Raw genomic sequence first — 22,176 nt, 5'->3', positions numbered from 1 at the left:
CCACTTAATTTGAAGATATCTTTTTAAAGTTAATATTTGAAAAGATATTAACCAAAAAATATCTAAAATATTCCATTTTAAGTTAATATTTGAAAAGATATTAACTTAAAAAATATCTTAAGAATCTTTAATAACTAATGCCTAAGATTCCTCAACTTGATTTAAAATTTAAATCAAATATTCAAATTTAAGTTAGTTAAGAAAAATCAGTTGATACAACTAATTTATAACTTAAATATGAATATTTAATTAAACAAGCTCCAGAAAGAATCTAGTTAGTTAAAATTCTATATTTAATTAAATACAAGAAAAATACAAATAGTTTGTCTAGAAATAATATCTAAACTAAAAGTGTTTTTCTTAAAATTAACTTTAAAATATTAAAATGAAAAATAAATTTTCATATATTTTAAAAGTTAATTATGTTGCTAATTCAATTTTATTAGGTCAAACTAATATAATTAACCTAGTACAGTTATTCAAATCAGGCAAATGGGCCTTCACAATTGGGGTAGTTCATGTGAGGGGGTGCTGGGTTCAGTATGTCGTACCCACTTCTATGGCTCCCAACTCTCACACAAGGCCCAAAAGAGAGGAATTTAACCTTAAAATGAATAACTGTTATTAATTGAATAGGTCCAAAAACTAAATGGACCTAAATAAAATCTATCATGGTGTGACATTTTATTTAGCAACAACCTATATGCATCTATATAATAAAATAAACACATAGGCTCACACAGGCACACTTTGGATGGATCCTATCATGTTGCTAGGTCATACACAGATGAAAGAAGATTGTAAAATTTACCTGTTACAAATTATTAACTTGACCAAGGGAGCCATCAGATCATTAGATCTGGCAAAAAGTAACCATGGCTATTTGCAATCAAGTAATAATAGGTTTTTAAAAACTTACACACAAGCTAAAAACACATACTCCTGCAACAAGGTTAGCTAGATAGTTGGATGTAGGATTTATTTAATTTTAAATAAATAATTTCGAAAAACAAATAATTAAAAAAAATATTTTAATTAATAAAAATAAAAAAAAAAAATAATTAATTTTCGAAGAAAAAAAAAATAAATTTCGAAATTATTTAAAAAATAAATATTTAAAATTAAACCTACATTTTGAAAAATTAGGTTTCAACCAACCTAAATATCATTTCAAAATTTGCTAACTACTTTTAAAAATTAAATGTTATTTTATAGATAAAAATTAAATAAAAAATAGAAAAGATAAATGAAATATCTTTTCAGATTTTTTAAATTTAATTTAAATAAATAAAATAACAAAATTTAAAAGTTAGCATAATATCTTATATCTATTTAAAATTACATGATTATAAATATCTTATTTTAAATTTAAATAAGGTCAAAATATCTAAAAAGATTTAATTAAAAAAATCTTAAAAGATAAGATATTTTTAAAATATCTTAAAAGATAAGATATTTTTAAAATATCTAAAAAGATATTATAAATATCTTATAAAATCTGACTTTAAATTTAAAAAAAAAAATATAATCAAATTTAAAAATAAGATAGATTTTTAAGCAAAAAGATAAATACTAATTCTATTCAAATTCAAATTACACTAATATTTTGAATTAAATAAAAAAAATATTAAATTAATTCAAAATGATAATTAGAATTGAATTAGGAATAGTAATAGTATATATACAAAACCATACAAAAAATTGGAAGTTAATTCCATGAAAAAGTATGAAAAATTGAAGAAAAAAGGAAAAATTCGAAACTGTACGGACAGTTCTGCGATCGCAGAAAAATATCAGCACAGCCCCGATTTTGTCAAATCTTCAAAAAATCATAACTAATTCAAATAAAATCCAAATTGAGTTCTGTAAAAGGCTAACTTGCTTAATTTTTTCCATACTATCCAATAAAAATAATTCCAGAAACGAAATCACAATTATTTTTCACGAAAATTTCACAAACATCAATCAATCATCAAATAACACTCAATACAACATGATACCATCCAAAGAACATACAAACAATCGTTTTAAAGTCCAAATTACATGCAAGTAAATCAATTACCATGGCTCTGAGGCCAGATGTTGGGAATTATTTTACCAGGATCTTAGATCTACTCACAAGTATGTTTATTAACATCCTAAATATGAACTTTCTAAAACGATAAAATAAACACATATAAAGTTAAGAAAACCTTACATTGATGCAGCGGAATAAATGTCTCCTTCCACTCAGATCTCTAACCCTTGATTCCTTTCTGTAGCAGAGTATAATCAAGATCTGAGCCCGAATCTCCTTCTTCTTCAAGCTTTGATCCTTCACAGTCTTCCAATCTATGATTGAGTTATTGCTTGCTGTGTGTGGGCACTTACTCTTTCACTAGGGTCACGAAAAAGATGAAGGGAAAAGAGAGAGAGAGAGATTTCGGCCAAGGTAGAGAGTGAGGAAGGCTCAGTTTTCTGAAGAGAGAAATTTCTGTCAGAAAGGCTTGTTGAAAACTTATGATTTGACTGAGCCATCACTTTCTATTTATAGGCAACTACTAGGTCTAGGTTAGGATTTATTTGGCATTAAAATAATGAAAATAATAATTTGAAAAAGCCTTTTAAGTGGTCGGCCATATGGTAATAATGGGCCTCACTTAATTTTGCAATTTTATCAAATTTATCTCTATTTTCTCAAAAACGCCAATTTTCCAATTCTAACCTTTTAAATGCCAAAACTAATTATTTAATAACTAAAATAGATTATTAAATAATATTGTCATTTAATTTAATTATTAATTAGACATATAAAGTCTATTAATAAATAAATAAACCTAGAAAACTCTTTTCCTTACAATTTCACCCCTGCTTAGTGAAAATTCATAAAATTAGATATAGTCTAACTTTAGAATTATAATTGATCAATCACGAATCAATTAATGAGTCTTACAAGCAGAATGTTCTCAACTAGAATGGGGACCATGGATCTATATGCTGAGCTTCCAATAAGTGAACCAAATTTACCAAGTAAATTCCTACTTATTAATTCTTCGTTGAATCCACTCTTAGAACTTAGAATTGCACTCTCAGACTTATATAGAGCATATTGTATGTTTCACGATACCAATATACTATCTCATTTAACCATTGTTATAATCTTATTGTGATTTAAAGATCCTCTATGTAGATGATTTACATCGAGATGGGATTTCTTTTCCGTTCTCACCCCTCAATGTATTTTGCCCCTTAAAACACTTAGCTACCTGTAAATGGTGTTTAGTGATCTAATAATTAGTCAGTTAAACAAGAGCTCATCCATTTACTTCTATTTGCTAAGCTCGAAGGGAATCATCACTTGACTTCTATACACCAGTAGAAGCTATAGATTCCATATTTATGTTCAGCACTCCCACTCAATCATACTATCATGTTCCCAAAATATACGTATCACCCAGACCCGAAAGTAGGCTTAACTAATAAATCTAAGAACATGAATAGCACTCCTGAGTTGAGCCTAAGCATATCAGGATTTAGATTCTTTTCAATCTTAAGATCAACTACTGATATTGACTTGGAAAAATATGTATAACGGTAAGTTTGTAATATCTTAACTTAGTTGCAATATCGGTCCAGTCCAATGTATACTCCATACATTCGAAACTAGTATACTTTACTAATGTCCTGGAAAGAACATAACACTTACTCCAAGTGTAAGTACACATCATCGCTGATTATCACATTAGTGTAAATCCAATAACACTGATGAAACAGGGACCAAAACTTTTGATTCATATGATCACAATCACATTCCACTGTGTTGACGACACTGTAATTGTGAATAAACATATGATCTGAATTTAACTGATTTTGTGTGTATGAATGTAATAAACATATTAAACATATTAAACCATTAGCATGTAAAATTCATGCAAACATCAATCACTTCAAATTTCTTTTATTGATAACTAATCAGATTGTAAAAAGTTTTATTTAGGGCATAAAACCCAACAGAATTTCCATAGTCTTACATACTATGATTGAGGTACCACTTGATGCGTGTGGGCACTACTCATCTCACAAGGATTTCAAATTTTCTCTCTATTTTTCTCTCTTATTTTCGTGGCTTTTCAAGCATACATAAGCATACAAGAGAAGAGAACAAGGGTTGCTTTATATAGGGAAAAGGGAGAGCACAACTTTCCAAATAAAACAATTTCCTTAATTATTGTGTAATTAATTAACTGCCTTACTTAGTGTGATCCACCGCTTTCCTATTTTTGCTAGGCTTTGATTAGAAATTACATGGCAATTAAAATTGAAACTAATAATTGGGAAACAAGCAAAGGGAGTGGCCGGCCAGAGGGAAATGGGCCTCACTTGGATTTTGCAGTTTCCTCAATTTTATTTCTATTTCTCCAAAAATGCCATTTTTCCAATTCTAATCATTTAAATGCCAAAACTAATTATTTAATAACTAAAATAGATTATTAAATAATATTGTCATTTAAACTAATTATTAATTAGACATGCAAAGTCTCTCAATTAATAATTAAACCTAGAAACCCTTTTCTTTACGATTTCATCCTTAAACTGTGAGAATTCATAAAGTAGACATAGTCTAACTTTTAGAATTATAATTGATTAATTAAAATCAATTAACTGAGTCTTATAAGCAGTATGGTCTCAACTAGTACGGGGACCATGGGTCTATATAACCGAGCTTCCAATAAGTCAAACCGAATTTACCAAGTAAATTCCCTAACTTATTAATTCCTCATTGAATCCACACTTAGAACTTGGAATTGCACACTCAGTCATATAGAACGCTCTATATGTTCCACGATATAGACACGTCATTAGTTATCCATTGTTATAACCCTAATGTGATCAATGATCCTCTATATAGATGATTTACACTGTAAAGGGATTAAATTACCGTAACACCCTACAATGTATTTTATCCTTAAAACACTTAACCGTGTATAAATGATATTTCAGCTAAGTGAAATGAGATCTCCACCATTTATCTTCGTTTGGTTAAGCTCGAAGGAAATCATCCTTTACTTTCTATTTGCCAAATAGAAGCTATAGATTCCATATTTATGTTAGCGCTCCCACTCAATTGCACTACCGTGTTCCTAAAATGTACGTATCACCCTGACCCAAAAGTAGGCTTAACTAACAAATCAAAGAACACGAGTAACACTCTTGAGATTGAACCTAACCATATCAGGATTAAGATCATTTGATCTAGGATCAACAGGTGATATTGAATTGAATAGATATTACGGTAAATTTTAATATATCTAATCAAAGTTCAATATCGGTCCCTTCTGATGTATACTCCATACATCCTATACTGGTAAACTTTGTCAATGTCCTGGAAAGGACATAACACTTTTCCAAGGTGTAAAAATACCTATCGCTGATTATACCATGTCAGTCTAAATCCAGTGTTCTGACAAATCAGGGAATAAACTTTTGAACATATAATTAAGATTATATTCCACTGTACTGACAACACTATAATCTTTAACAAATTCATATGTTCTGGACTTAAAAAGAATTCATACATTATATACATATAATCATGAAATAAATCATGTTCCATGCAACATAAAATGTTATTTCTGATCTTTATTCATAAGTAAATCTGATTATATGAAATGAGTTTTATTTAGGGCATAAAACCCAACACCTTCCCACATAACATCAAAAGAAGGGTATAGATATTACATTATTTTTGTGGATGATTTTAGTAGGTTCTCGTGGATATATCCTCTAATAGTCAAATCTCAGTCCTTTGATATGTTCATTTGATTCAAAAGCATGGTGGAAAAACAATTTGAATTACAGTGCAAGCTGATGGAGGTGGTGAGTACAAGCCTTTCGCGAAATTTCTGACAGACCAAGGAATCTTGTTCAGTCATCCTTGTCCTCACACTCATGCTCAAAATGGAAGAGTGGAGAGAAAGCACATGCATGTTACTGAAACAGGACTCACTTTACTTGCTCACGCATGTCTTTATCTAACATATTGGTGGCATGCGTTCTCCTGTGCAACCTTCACAATAAACAGACTCCCTACTCCTGTTTTGGACAATGTTAGTCCTTTTCAATGCTTGTTTGGTCAAGAACCAGACTACACCATCCTAAAGCCATTCAGGTGTGCTTATTTTCCTCATGTAAGACCTTACAATGCTCACAAAATGGAGATGAGATCTCAACAATGTTTGTTCTTGGAATACTCCTCTTATCACAAAGGTTACTTGTGTGAGAATAACCAAGGGAGAATGTATATTCCTAGGAATGTCATATTCAATGAAGGTTTATTCCCTAGCAAGCAAACTGGTCATCAAGATTGTCAACAGGTACATACAAACTTTCCTATCTCTACATTTCCTTCTGCTACATTCTTTACCATTAACACTAATCCGGTTTCTAATGTTTCTACATCAACTGGAAATGTTCTAAGGGAGGATCATGCTGAACAACAACTGTACACCAATGTAATCAGGCTACTACTCAAATTGGAGGTCCAGTTGCCACAAATAGTACTGTTGCCCATCAACAAACTCCTATCCCTACTCAGGATCTACCTACTAGTCCCATTGAACCAATTCAACCAATCAATTCCTCTTTAAATCCAAACTCTGAACCTAGTACTCAAACTATACCTCAACAGGATCCCCGGCAAACAACACACCAAATAGCATCCTCAAACACTGAATTAAATACCCAACACTAGTCTCATTTTCCCCCAAACAGTCACACCCAAACTCATGCCATGACAACTAGGTCTCTAAATGGGATAAGGAAACCAAAAGCTTACTGTGCAACAAAACATCCTTTACCTGAAGCACTGTTGCCAACAGAACCCAAGTCGGTTAAGGAAGCCCTCAAAGATCGAAGTCGTTATCAAGGTTGGCCACTAGAGAGAAAAGAGAAAGAAAACCCAAGAAAATCAGTACCCAATGTCTTAAGGATGGTGTAGGTACTGGGGAAGGCCTCCCCTAAAATTACTTGGAGAGGTCCCAACTGGACCCATCACTTGAAGGGCATCGTCCTCATAGATTAATGCCATAAAGTAGTAGGTCAGGAACCCACCAGATATCCACTAAATAGTCCTACTTCTAGAAATCCATCCCACTCAAAGCCCTAGCAGCTCCAAAGGGATAGGAAAAGACAAAATCAGCCAAAAGCTTCCTAAGACTCATATCTGTTAAGTTGGGATTTTTATGTCTGTTACCTAGAAGAATATACACGCACAATCATGGTTCTCTATTACCGACCCTAATATTCATTGTCACTCAAAATACACTCTTTAACGCGATTGCACGCAAAAGAACTCAGAATAGAGCTCAAAAATACAAAATTTAGCTCAACAATAAAATCAAAAATTGACAAGTTCAACATCACTTACTTGTGATGTGATTTGAAGAGGGCGGTCAGTTTCTGAGAGTGGCCTAAAATATGCGTGCCCAGTTGATAACTCGGTTGTAGCCTACTTGGACGTTGAACTCCTCATCTAACTGAGGGTGATTCAAGTTGAGATCAAAGACTGGTGCGTCTGGAAAATAACACGCTTGAATTCAAAACAAACAACCAAAAATAAAGGCAAAGCTTTTGTTCTACCACTAGTAAGGATACTGAACGTCGGTGCAAAACCTTTTCCTATCTAAGTTTCTGGGGAAGATGTTTAGGTTCTTAGAGATAGAGGGAGTTTGTAAATCGCAGAGCGGTAAAAAAAAAGAAGAAGAAGATGAATGTCCCCGCATCAATTTATATCTAAAGATGAGTTGTAGAATTTAAAATTGACAATCTAGATTAACTCCATAACCGGCACAAGTTGATCCAACAGCTAGGGAATTGAAAAGATGGCCTTTAATTTCTCTCGCCAAAATCGAAGAATTTTTCATCACTACCAGTGTTGGGTCCAAAGCCCATTAGAAAGGGTTGTCACGTCACCACTCTACTAACAGACACATTTTTCCAAGGGGATGCATCTCTCAAGCGAGTGTCACCCATGAAGTCAAGAAATACATATACAACACGCGGTTAATACTAAGTGAGTTCACTAAAAACTTCCGAGCCTTACTATTATTAAAAGCCAAATATTAAAAGTGTGTGTGCATGATCCAAAAATGCCCATGTGTCACGATTACGCTCTAGTAATTTGGAAGAAGACTGCAAGCTTCCGCAACTTATGAAGTTCGAGAAGCTTGGGGGTAAATGTTATCTGCATTTCTAGATGAAAGACACGTGGCACATAATTTAAAGTATCTGGAATCTGAAAGGTTGATTAGCCCCGTTAGGTCCAGAGATGACGAAGTCTTAATGTACTCCCAAAAGACATTCGAAAGGTACTCGAGAAGGTTAGCATTGACAACAGTCACCCAAAAGAAGTCGGAGGTCTTCCATGTAGAGGAATCCAAATAGTCCCAGAGACGGTTATGATTTTTCCAACACAAGATCAAATCTTGTCTCCCGTGTTAGACCATGGTATTGTGTTTGCCTCATCTCTAAACATAACTTTTTGCCTAACGGTTTTTCTGGGTATCTCCTTTGCAAGGTGAAATCTTTTAACAGCACGTGTCCACTTCAAGCATTTATTTTGCAAAGTGAAACCTTTTGGCAACACGTATCTTGGTGGTCCCCTATTGTCTAGTTGCTTCCACGCACGAGCACACAACCTTCTTGGGGGGGGGGGCAATAGTCAGATTTTTATACGTATTTTATCCCAGTAATGGGCTTATTGTAAAAAATCTTAGGCAGGTCATGAGCTTGTCCGTACTCGCACTTCAGCCTATAAATATCTTTTCATTTTTATATGAAGGGGGAATTAAAAAAAGAGAGTCAAAGCTCTGCTAAGATTCCTCTAAGCCTTCTTCTTCAAGAGAAACACGAGAGCAGAGTTAGGGTTTCTTGTAAAATTATTGTAAAAATATGCAAGCCTTTTAAGACCAATAATGCTAACACATGGACTAGGGTTTTTTAACATCCGAACCACGTAAAAATTCTCGTCTTCTTTATTATTACAATTATAATTTCGAAAGTTCTTATTTATTTAATTTCTAAAAATTCGGTAAATAGTCTAAATATCATTATGGACTGTTAATATGATTCTCAACTGTTTGTGTTAAATCAAACTTTCTTTCTTTATATTAGTCATTCTCCATTAGACTAAAAATAAATAAAAAAAACATTTTAAAAAAAAAATTACCTATCTATGGCTTCAATTATTTGGCTATTAATCAAAGCCATATAGGGGTTGTATGTTTGCAGATACAACCCCATATGGCTTCAGTTATTAACCAAATGACCTAAGCTATAGGATCCCTTTTGCCTTCTGTTTTTTTGACCCATTTTGTTTCGCCTGGAATGCCTTTAGTTGTGAATTTAATCAAAACCAAAGCTAAAAGATCGAAAAAAATTGAAGCCATAGGGTTATTTTGCCGTAGTGTTTGGCCATTAAAAATTTTCCTTCAACTATTGAGATTTTTGTATCCATTTAATTTTACTAACGGTTCGTTGAAATGGACGAAAATTTTGAGGGTAAAATTTAGTACATGTCAAAATTTAAGGGACACACAATTTAGTTCATGTCATATTATTTATAACATGATGATATTTATTTATTTTGATATATTATTATTTTCATAAATAATAAAATGTATATCTAAAATATGCACAAAAATATTACTATTTTCTAAAACATTAGATCAGAGTTTTTCTTAATGTTATTTGTTAAAATATACATGATATTTTAGGGTGTGTTATAATAATTTTGGTTTTTTACTTTTTTTTTGAAAAAAATATGAATGAAAGCATTTTTTTTTGTTATTTTCTTTAAAAAAAATTGTATCATATCTATTTTGTTTTTGATTTTAAAAATAAAAACTTATTTAGTAATTTTTTTTCGTTTTTCTTGCTTTTTTTTTTTAAAAAAAAAAAATAAGGACTAAGAAAGAGAAATGAGAGAATGTGGGCTAGGGTCTGGGTCCAGGATCGAGTTCGCTCTGGGCGTCTGAGCCAGGGTTTGGCTCTAGGCCAAAGGTTCGGATTTGGGCTCCGGGTAGGGGTCTAATGCCCATAGTATGGTTCCAAGCTAGAGGTTAAGGCCCAGGGTCGAGGTCTAAGTCAGGGATCAGGGTTGGGGTCAAGGCTGGTGGCCTAGGCTGCGGTTTGGATCCAGGTCTAGGTTTAGGCCTAAGGTCGGGGTTCAAGTTCAGGTATGGCTAGTGGATGGGTCCAGGTCTAAGGCTGGGTTCAAGGTCGGGGTTCGGGGTATAGGTGGGGGTCTAGCGTTGGGATTTGGTTCGGGTTTGGGTTTGGGTCTGAGCGACGGAGGCTGGGTCCAAGTTTAGGGGCTTGATCTGCATCCCCGTGGTTTGGGGCGGTGAGGGGCTAGGTGTTGGGGTCCAGGCTAGGTGCTCGGTTGAGGTCGTGCTTTGGGCCAACAACCGTGTCAGGGATCTGGTCCAGGCTTGGGTCTTTGTCCCAATCAGGGTCTGGGTTAGGTTCAAGGCTACAATCCAAGTCTGGGTCCAGGTTATTGTCGAGGCCATGGTTTGGTCTGGGTCCGAGCAAATGGCTCCAAGTTAGAGTCAGGGCTAGTGTCCAATTTTGAGGGTCGGGGTTCACGGTTATTAGGGGGTTGCGACCCAGGTTGGGGTTCATGTCCATGGGTAAGAAGTCGAGGTCAGGGCCCAAATTTAGGCTGAGGTGTGAGTCAAGGCTGGGGTTGAGGTCTGGGCTAGAGTCGGGAGCTAGGGTTGGGGTCGGGGTTGGAGTCCAATTGCGAGGTTAGGGTTCAAAATTGATTAAAGAAAATTCAAATGGAGTATAATTAAAGAAAAAAAAATTGTTTAAATAAATTTTTAAATAAAGATTTTTTTTTTTTCAAAAACTTTAAGATTTGGATTTGTCTTTAAAAAAATTGAAAACAGTTTTACCAATGATGTTTTTTGAACATATTTTTACTTCTCAAATTAAAAAAATTAAAAAAATACTTAAAATATTGTTACACCCTTGGCTTTTGTTTTATTTATAAGTTGACATTAAGTAAAGTCTCAGAACTAGATAGCGTTTGGTTGGAGGTAATAAAATAAAATAAAATAATTTTCATTCTTAACTTTTGTTTAGTTGCATTTTAAAGTATTAGAATATCATTCTAATGGAATGACCTTTACACTAATTTGGTGGATTGACTATTTTATTTTCAAATAGAAAGGAATTTCATTCAAATGCAAGATTTGAAAAAAATTTAATAAAATTTTTTATTAATTTTTTTTATACATTTTTAAATTTTATTTCATTCTATTTCTATTCTAATTCCCATTCTCATTCTCATTCTTATTTTTATATTTTTATTCTTCACAACACCACCTAAATTAAAAGACACACACCTAATATTTTCATAATATCCCCGTATTTTATACTAGTTAATAATTGAGTTGTTCTTGGTTTTTAAATACTCGCACGCAATACATTTATATATTTTTATATTAACCGTATCGCAAGGTCACATGTCAGTAGCCAATATGTTTAATTATTTTCTGCCACTGTTTTGTTTTAAATCAAAAATAATATACAATCAGCTTTCCAAAAAAATATATTTATAAAATAAAATGTGTTACATAAAGATGTATGAACAAATATGTATTCAGCTAGCAGCCGTAGTCCTCCCTTAGCAAGCTAGGTTGATGCCACGAGATGCATCTCCCAAAAGTTATACCATATATATATATATATAAGTGTACTTTCTATAGATGGTTCTTGGTCTTATGATACCTTAAAAACAAATCTTTAGAAATTCAAAGAATTTTTTAAAAATGCAGAGCTCTAATGACATAATAGAGGAAGAAGTAAAGGTCCCACTACTAGCAGATCACAAAGCTTCCCTCAATTACAATCACGATCATCGTCAGCAATCAAAACATAATAATCTTGTTGTTGTTCATGAAAAGAACGATTATATTACCCGACAACTTTCTCTAGGGAAAAGGGTTAAAATTGAATCAAAGAAGTTGTGGCACATAGTTGGTCCAGCTATCTTCAGCCGAGTCACCGCATACTCATTTTTCGTTATCACACAAGCCTTCGCCGGCCACCTTGGAGACCTTGAGCTCGCCGCAATCTCAGTAGCCATTAACATCATCATTGGCTTCACCTTTGGTCTACTAGTAATAAAATTTCACATTATCATTACAATAGTCAAAAAGGATTAATTCAATTAGTTTATTTATTATATTGTATTGTCTTTTATTTCTCAGCTCGGGATGGCGAGTGCCTTGGAAACCCTATGCGGTCAAGCATATGGGGCAAAGCGATACGCCATGCTGGGGGTGTACATGCAACGTTCGTGGATCGTTTTATCGATATGTTGTGTTTTGCTACTCCCTCTCTACCTCTTCGCGTCGCCGGTGCTAAAATTGTTGGGCCAGCCACCCGAGGTGGCGGAGTTATCGGGTAAGGTGGCGATGTGCATGATTCCCCTGCACTTCAGTTTGGCATTTCAGTTCCCGCTACAGAGATTTCTACAGAGCCAACTGAAGACGAGGGTGATAGCCTTGGTGTCGCTGGCAGCCCTGGCCGTGCACCTGTTTGTGAGTTGGTTATTTGTGTACCAACTCAAGTTGGGCGTTATCGGCACGGCTCTTAGTATGAATTTCTCATGGTGGACTATGACGTTTGGGCTTATGGGCTACGCCGTCCGCGGTGGTTGTCCCTCTACTTGGACTGGGTTATCAGGTGAAGCCTTCTCTGGCCTTTGGGAGTTCACCAAACTCTCTGCTTCTTCTGGGGTCATGCTTTGGTAAAATTCAAACATTTTTCTTAAATTCCAGAGATATGTTTATATTATTATCCTTTTTCTAAAGTTGTCTTTTCTATTTGTTTATGGAATGAAATTATAAAAATGAACAGCTTGGAAAGTTGGTACTATAGAATACTGATGCTAATGACGGGAAACCTGGAAAATGCGGAAATCGCTTTGGATGCTTTAGCTATTTGGTATGTCCTGCTTAATTTATATTATTTTTCTAATTTTTTTTTTTTTTTTGTTATTATTTAAGTCAAAAGTTCTTGGTTAACAACTACCTTAACTTAAATATGTCATTTATAATTACTATATTAGGGAATTACTTCCTATAATATTTTTTTAACTTTTTTTTTTTTAAATTTACTGTTTGGATTTCTTAAGTAGTTGCAGCATTAGTTGAAATAGGGGTTTTCGTACGATTTTTTATTGAAATTTAAATTGCAACGCTAGTTCTAATAAAGATTTATATGTAGAATTCCGTAAAAATGACAAAAAAAAAAAAAAATTGTTTTAAAGTTATATATCTTTATATCTTAAAAGTGCCTATCTAACGGCATTTCTTGGTTTAACATTCTTGGTTTAACAGAATATACTTAAAAATAAAAGAATATTCTGTTAAATTTGACGATTAGGTTTGATCTCCCGTTAAAAAATAAAACCAATAATTAAACCCAAAAAATTAAACAATCTTTTAAATAAACAATCTTTTAAATATTAATAATCTCTTTTTAAATTAAAAAAAAAATCATCTTAGCCACATATCTCTCTAACAAACCTATCTTGGGAGAATATTAATAATTTTTTTATTTATTTTTTTTTAAAAAAAATATATAGATAAAATATTTAGAAAAGATAATATAAAAGAAGATTGATGTGTTGGCTTAGAGATTTTTGGGCTTGGGCTTAAAAAAATAATAAAAAAAAAAGATAAAATGGGCTGTAATTAGTATTTACCTTATATGTTTGTGCTTATTTTTAGTTTTATTTTTAATTTTACCACCAAGAGGAGAAGGTTGAAAAATATTAGAATATGAAAATATTATTGGTGCTTATTAGTAATTTGCAAAGAATGTGAAAGTCTATAAATATATAGTTGTGTAGCTATTATTAGATATGAAATGAGATAATAGAACTTTTTTCAATTAGAAGATTAATGTACATTTTACTATTAATAACATACATTATTATAACACAACTATATTTTACTTACTAAATATACTGACACATATTTTATTTTTATAAAACAAATCGTTCAAATAATTATACTATTTTAATTATTAATTCAAATAAAAAACTAAAATATTAAATAAAACTAACACTACGTGGCTTGGCACGTAACAATCACATAGTATATATATATATATATATTTATATATTTCGTAAGATATGTTATTATTCTCTATCAAATGGTGATTCAAATTGATTGGCATGGTAATTGGTATATAGCATGACGATTAACGGGTGGGAGATGATGATTCCTCTAGCATTCTTTGCTGGAACCGGGTAATTACTCTTCCCTTTTACTTATTAAATCTTTATTTCAATTATAAATCTTTGAAAATTCATATCTATATTTGTATTTCACCACAATTTAAATAAGGGAATTTTCAAAATATATATTAAATTGACTGAATTTGAAATTATAAAAAGAAAATAGAAAATAATTATAAGATAATGATTTCATGAAAAGTTATTTTTTTAATGTGTTATTATTTTATTTTATATTAATTAAATATTATTTCCTTATTTAATTTTTTTTATATATAATTATTTATTAAAAACACTATTATTTTCTTTTTTTTTTAAAAAAAAAAAAAGAAAACATACATTCACTTCTCTTTTTTTCTTCTCCCTTTTTTTCTCTAAAAATTCCTAAAAGTTGCTAATTAAAGAACCTAAACTCACTACAAAAAATTTATTTTTAGTCACAACAAAATTTATAACTAAAAATAAAAAAGTTGTGACTAATTATTAATTATTATTCCTATGGTAGGACTAAAATGTCAGTAGCTAAATGTATTAGTCACAAAAATTACAATTTGTTATGAATAAATATAGTTTTAGTCACAATATTTATTGTGACTAACAGTAAATTAGTGACAACTTGTGTCTAAATACTATATTTTAGCCACAAGTATTTTCTTGCTGCGAACAAAAGTCACATTTGGTTACAAAAAATTATGTTGTGACTAAAAAAGTTGTCTCTATAAAGTAACTATTTTTTTTGTAGTGACTATAACCAAAAGTAAGAGCAAACGCCAAATATCTATTACCATTCATGGTACATTTCCAAAAAAAAAAAAAAAAAACTTTCATTTCCTTCGCAGCTGAAATTGAAACTTTATAGGCCATCATTAATTAAATATAGTGGATGCTCTATAAAACTAATTGCAGTGTTGAAAATTATGGGATTCCATCTTAAAATTAATTGGCAATGAGTGGAGTAGCCCATGTTCTTATATATGGCTCAATACTTTTACATTTAATCCATGTGGGATAATGTTCTCCAATATTCCCCCTCAAGATGTTGGCTATTTTTGCTCACCAATCTTGAATCACCTTATCACAGGCTATGCCATTTGCTCGCTTATTTTTGTTCGGATCTCAAGTGTCTTTGCACCATCTGGATCTCGTGCGGTTTACTAACCATTTAGACAGGTGTGGATTGAAAGCCTGCTAAGGATATGTCTCTGATACCATGCTGAAAATCATAGGGTTCCATCTCAAAACCAATTGGCAATGAGTGGAGTAGCCCATGTTCTTATATATGGCTCAATACTTTTACATTTAATCCATATGAGACAATGCTTTCCAATATGCACGAAAATTGTCCATCTTGCTTGAGAAAAGCATTTTACCTCCAAACCCTCCAGCTTCCTTAGAATTTTCTCCTTTAGGATTAATCTAAAGTCATTGCTTCTTCAAGCAGAGAAAAAGAAAGAGCTGCAATATACTCCTCACAACTCTTTAAGCATCCAATCCAATTTAACATTTTTCTTCTAATTTAATCCAATCTATATATATAGTTAGATTTTGAGAAACATCTTCCAATCCAATCTTGTTATTAGGCTTCAAAATTTAATCCAATACTATGTTAGATTGGATCATTTTTGTTTAATGGGTTTTTAATTTGACATATGAGTATATATTAACAAAAAAGAGCATAAAAAATAACACATAAAAACTAAAAACTAAACTACATGTTAGTTCTTAGAATTTAATTATTAAGGATTTCTTTAATTATCTGGATTAGGGTCCATTGGAAAGTAATAAATAGCAAGTGAAAAAATTTAAATATTCTTTATTTAACATAGAAAAACTTTAATATTTTTTAATGTATAATACATGTTATTTGATTTGACTTTGCACCCTCTTTAAACATGATAATTGTGACGTGTAAACTTAACAGACTTAGTCAAATATATTTTAACAAGAGTAATTTGTGGCAAAATCCTCCAACTATCAATTTACTTACAAAAAACCATCCAACCTCATATTTTAGTAGGAAAACTCTCCAAAGTACTGTTCCATTTATATTTTTAAGGTGTCGTCTGTCCAAATTCGTTAAGTCCTAATTTTGCGCACGTGGCAATGACAAGTCACTAAAAAAATTATCCTATGTGGCCATATTTTACAAAATAAAAATAAAACTTTAAGAGTAATTTGCGGCAAAACTCCCCCAACTATCAATTTACTTTGAAAAAACCATCCAAAAAACTTTAAGGTTGGATGGTTTTTTGTAAGTAAATTGATAGTTGGGGGAGTTTTGCCGCAAATTACTCTTAAATTTTTTATTTTAATTTTTATTTTGTAAAATATGGCTAATTTTTTAGTGACCTGTCATTGCCACATGGACAAAATTAGAACTTAATGAGGCTGAATAGACGGGACCTTAAAAATGTAAACGAAATAGTACTTTAGAGGATTTTCCCACCAAAATATGAGGTTAGATGGTTCTTTACAAGTAAATTGACAGTTGAGGGAGTTTTGCCGCAAATTACTCTTTTAACAAATAGGATTCTTTGTAGAAAGAAAAAAAATCGTTACTAGATTTTTTTTTCCTTATAAAAGAAAATTGTATAACAGAACAGATATAAATCCTAATTATACTACTGTATTTTTTATTTATTGCCCCAGAACTCTCAATGGAGTAATGAATGCTCTTGCTAAATATGCTTTACAGCTACTTACCCTTTGGAGTTTTTTTCCTTAGTAGTGTTTTTTGAGGCTATATCTCAAAAAAAATATATATATATATATATATTATACATTAATTTTAGCGTGTAAATTAATATTTGAAAGATAATAAACATGCTATCATTTACTTGTATAAATTATAACAATTAAATATTCAAGATGGTGTAATCATATATATATTTATACAATATGTTGCAGTATTTAAACAATATTTTAACTTAGGGTTATCTAATAATTAACGTTTACAAAGTTTAAAGAATTTCCTTACGTATTACAACTTATAATAATATGAGATATATTAATTATCAAGAGTAATATAATTCGATTAGTTAAAATTTAATTATATAAGCAGATTTGACTAATAAACATTTAAGTACAGAGTAAGGGTGTCAAATGAGCTCGGAGCTGGAAATGGGAAAGGGGCAAAGTTTGCGACTATAGTATCAGTGGTGACATCAATAGTAATAGGGCTCTTCTTTTGGGTTTCCATTATGATATTCCACAATGAGATTGCCTTGATATTCTCTTCAAGCAAAGTTGTCCTTGAAGTTGTTAATAAACTATCTCTCCTCTTGGCTTTCACTATTCTTCTTAACAGTGTTCAACCTGTCCTCTCTGGTAATTTTTTTATTTTCTAAATTTCCCGAGTTTAATTTTTCTAATCAATTTCTTAACGAAAAAATTATAATAAATTAAATTGCTTTATTATGCTAATTTCTCTTAATAATTTACAGGAGTGGCTGTAGGATCTGGTTGGCAGTCGTATGTAGCATACATAAACTTGGGCTGTTATTATCTTATTGGGGTGCCACTTGGGTTATTGATGGGCTGGGGATTCCACCAAGGAGTTATGGTAAGTTTAACATAAATTAATTTAATATAAAAGTTAATAACAAAATATTATGGATCTTAGATTATAATACTTGCAAAATAACAAACACAAAATATTAGGGAATTTGGGCTGGCATGATTTTTGGAGGGACTACAGTTCAAACTTTTATATTAGCCATCATTATCATTCGTTGTGATTGGGAAAAAGAGGTAAATTTATATATAGTTATGAATGAATCTTCTTTTAAATTTTCATGACAAGATGTTAATTTTGGTTAAAACTCTTGCAGGCTGAGAAAGCAAATAAGCATGTATTGAAGTGGGCAAGAGAATCCAAATAAATAAATAAAAAAGAAAAAGTGGGCAAGAGAATCAAAGAACCAAGTGTCGTAACATGTGAAAAAATTTACTCCATTATTTGTCTTAAATTCATTTCCCATAGTTTAACTTGAAAGACATTGTTCATTATTATTATTATTATTATTATTATTATTATTATTATTATTATTTTTTGTAAACATAGATTGAACCCGAATTTGAACTATATCAATAACAAGTTGATGATCCCTGAAAAAATTTAATTAAGAACAATTTATTATTTAAATTATGAAGAATGACCTAGGACACTTCATATAAAAAGATTTAAGAACACTTGATTAACTTTAAGAGGTATATAATTATATATATATAGCTTTGATATGTGTTACATATATATCAATTATATATATTGTCTATATTGCACATAAATATATGTGTATGTGTGATTGTGTGATCATATATATGTATTGGCGTGTATATACGATTGCATGATTAACAATATGATATATTAATGAGATTCTCTGATGTTGAGTGAAATTTGGTATTTTGCAAGAAAATAATTTATTTACAATAATAATTATTAAAACATTACTGTAATAATTAGTTATAACAATTGGTTACTTTCTCAAATAAAAATAGTACTTGCAGTAGTAAATAATTTTATATATACTACAAAATGGGTTTGGCGTTAATTAATGCGTTTGGTCAAATTTGTTGACCGACACAAATTATTTCAAATTTTTTTTTTTTGTTTTAGTTATCTACGATGCGCACAAATAATTATTAATTAACGACGGTTGTATATCTGATGCTAAAAAAAATTGAAGCAAAAAATGAAATATATATATATATATATATAACTATTGGCATCGGTGTGTACAACCGATACAAAACCAAATAATTGGCTAATTAGCAATTTTTTCCCCCGAACCTTGATATGTACTAAATCGTGTCCCCTGAACTTTTTTGGCCGTTAGAAATTCCCCTCGAACTATTGAGATTGTTAAGTTTAAGGACTTTTGTCTAATTTTATTCAATTTTACTGTTCAGTGATTGTTTATGTACTAAACCATGCTCACCAGACTTTGATATCTATCAAATCACGCCCCTCAAACTTTGATATGTACTAAATCACGCCCCATGAACTTTCATCCATGTTACAATTTTTTTACTAAAATTAGATAAAAGTCCTTAAATTTAACAATCTCAATAGTTCGAGGGAAATTTTTAACGGCCAAAAAAGTTCAGGGGGCACGATTTAGTACATGTCAAAGTTCGGGGGAAAAAATTACTAATTAGCCTAATTATTAATTAGGGTCACGGGCTTAAACTTAAAATATAAAACCAACTTCTAACCCTAATTCAATTCTCAATCGCCCCCTCTCTCCTGTCTCTCTAACCTTATTCTCTCTCCCTCTATCTCTTTGCCCATCATTACCTTCATCTTCTTCCTTTCTTCTCGACCCAACTCAAAAGCACGAACCTCTCAAACTCTAACTCTTTCTTTCTCATTGTCGGCCATTGTCCCAGGATCATCTCTCTCTCTCTCTCTCTCTCTCTCTCTCTCTCTCTCTCTCTCTCTCTCTCTCTCTCTCTCTCTCTCTCTCTCTCTCTCTCTCTCTCTCTCTCAAATGGAGTTTTTAAAGGTGAGATTTTTTATTTTTTTTTTCTCGTTTCCCATCTCGCGGGCCCAGTTCTTGCTACTCTGGTCTCTCTCTTTCTTCTTCAGTCTCTCCCTCTTTCTCGTTGTGCTTTTGGTTGTAAGATGGGTTGCTGTGGTGGTGATATTTATTGTTGTTGTTGTTGTTTTTTTTTTTTTTGTTGTTGTTGTTGTTGTTGTTGTTGTTGTTTTTGTTGTTGTTGTTGTTGTTTTTTTTTGTTGTTGTTGTTTTTGTGGTTGTTGTTGTTGGGTTGTTGTAGAGGTCCAAAGGGGTGTGGTGGTGGTCGTGGTTCATATTTTTTAATTATTTTTTATTTTTTTGTTTTGTCATAACCGAAGTAAAAAACTAATTTGCATTGGTGCACTACTATTTATTTCAGTTATGAACTGAAGCAAAAAAATTTTAGCTTCGGTTACTAAGTGAACTCCCTTTAGCTCTTAACGTGTGCTCACTTTCTCTCCAAATGAGTTTTAGAAAAGCCTTTTGACGAAGATATGTACTCACTTCCTCTTGAAATGAGACATAAAAAAATTTTCTCCCCAAGACCTACACTACTCTAAGTTTTTACAAAAGATATACTCTTCTCCCAATCTAAGATATGAACATAAAATAATAAGCTACTCTGTAGATTTTTTTATACATTATAGAATATCTTATATACGTTTTACAATAGTCTAAAATCTTTTTTTGAAAAAAATTATACTCATAATTAAATGATGATTGATCTGCAGCAACAAATTTACTATTTGATGTAGCAAGTCAATTAGTATATTCCTTTATTTTTATCCAAGTTCATACATTGCCAAAATAGCTATAAACATTAAAAGTTGCTATAAAAAGTCACAAGAACATCTATGTAGGCAACTAAAACTAAATCAAATAAAAAGGAAAAGTTAATGCAAATGCAACCATAATTTATAACCTTTGTTCCATAAAACTAGGGATAGAAATTTGGTGGGTAATGAGCAAGGCATGCACCCCTAAACCCCATCCTTGCTCCCTATTTATGTACCCATACCTGCCCTGCCCCCGCCCCTCCTAATCCTCAATGGGTTTGAGGTAGGAAATCTCCATTGGGTATGGAGACTTATTGGGTATCCATGAAAATTAAAAAAAAAAATTATAATAATCAAATAACATAATACAATTGAAAATAAAAATCAAAAGAGTTTTTGAATTTAAAATAAACATTCTATCTAATTTTTACTTTACATTCTATAAATTATAAAAGACATATAAGTGAGACACTACAAAAATGATCACTTATGTCGGTGCCTTTTGAGTTTTGCGCCAACAAAGGTTAAGTTTTACCGCCACCTTTTCTTTGCAGTGTCGGCAAAACTCTTCAAATATCAAAAAATTTTGGCAAGTTTTTTTGGCGTAAAATTGTGCCAGTGAAAGATAGTTTTACTGGCGTAGTAAGGAAAAAGCTCCAGCAAAAGTCTTTCTAACAACGTGTTTCGTTAACCACGTTGGTAGAAAGTGTTGGTTTCCCTCCACCAAAATGCAGGATTGTTGAGCGCCAAAATATAAGGTTTTTGTCGGCGTAATATGGCACCGATAAAACGTTTATAACTTGGTCAACATTTTTTTGGCGTAGTATGACGCTGGCTAAACCCAAGGTGAGAAAATTCCCACAAAAGAAAAAGGAGTAAGGGGGAAGGTTTTGCCAACACAGGATTGTGCTGCAAAAGTCTTAATGTTTTTTTTTTTTGGTTGATGAAAATGTTATCGTTTAATTTAAGTGGTGGTTTTAACGGTGTGCACGAATACTTTTATCGATGCATAGAAATGCGTCGGTAAAAGTTGACCTAAATAATAAAGAATGACGAACCCCTCCTCCCATTTCTTCTTCTTCATCTTTGTTCCAGTATGTTGCCTTCTTCTTCTTCGTTCTAGTCCGCGGCAACTGGAGGTAAGACGCCCTTCCCTCATTTCCTTCTTCTTCTACTTCTTATGCCCCTTCTCATATATATATATATATATATATATACATTTTCTACATTTTAATTAATCTGTATTTTTTTTATTCAAATTTAGGGATCTCAAAACAAATAGTGATTCAGCTTAATTTTCTCTATCTCTTTGCGTCTTGCAGCTCTCCTCGAGTTGGTGCCATGGAAAAAGTAAGGGCTAAGATTTAGGGGAAGTCAAAAATTTCTAATAAGAAAAGCAAGTAAAGAGGACCTAGTTTTACTACTGATGTGAAAAAGACTAAATCCATGGAAGAAATTCTAGGTGTTGAACCACTGGAATTTACAGATGAAGATGAAGACATGGATGGGAAACATCAAGATCCTCTGCTTCGCGATCTATTCCAAGCTTTTTTATCTCCATGATCTTCTTTGTAGTCGCTGAAAAGAC

The 22,176-nt window shown here is 31.8% G+C and overlaps 1 protein-coding gene across 1 annotated transcript; it reads left to right on the top strand.

The window, feature by feature from the left end:
* The first annotated feature begins 11,783 nt into the window (after window positions 1-11,783).
* Window positions 11,784-18,443, top strand: LOC133037306 (protein DETOXIFICATION 27-like). Its single transcript, XM_061114318.1, has 8 exons — window positions 11,784-12,167; window positions 12,258-12,799; window positions 12,910-12,996; window positions 14,252-14,308; window positions 17,382-17,620; window positions 17,737-17,855; window positions 17,954-18,043; window positions 18,124-18,443. The coding sequence occupies exons 1-8, from the start codon at window positions 11,817-11,819 to the stop codon at window positions 18,172-18,174; spliced, it is 1,536 nt and encodes a 511-aa protein (XP_060970301.1). The 5' UTR covers window positions 11,784-11,816; the 3' UTR covers window positions 18,175-18,443.
* The last annotated feature ends 3,733 nt before the right edge of the window (window positions 18,444-22,176 follow it).

The sequence above is a fragment of the Cannabis sativa genome, chromosome 4 (genome assembly GCF_029168945.1).
Source record: "Cannabis sativa cultivar Pink pepper isolate KNU-18-1 chromosome 4, ASM2916894v1, whole genome shotgun sequence".
Classification (NCBI taxonomy): domain Eukaryota; kingdom Viridiplantae; phylum Streptophyta; class Magnoliopsida; order Rosales; family Cannabaceae; genus Cannabis; species Cannabis sativa.
This window is presented reverse-complemented; position numbering and strand designations above follow the sequence as displayed.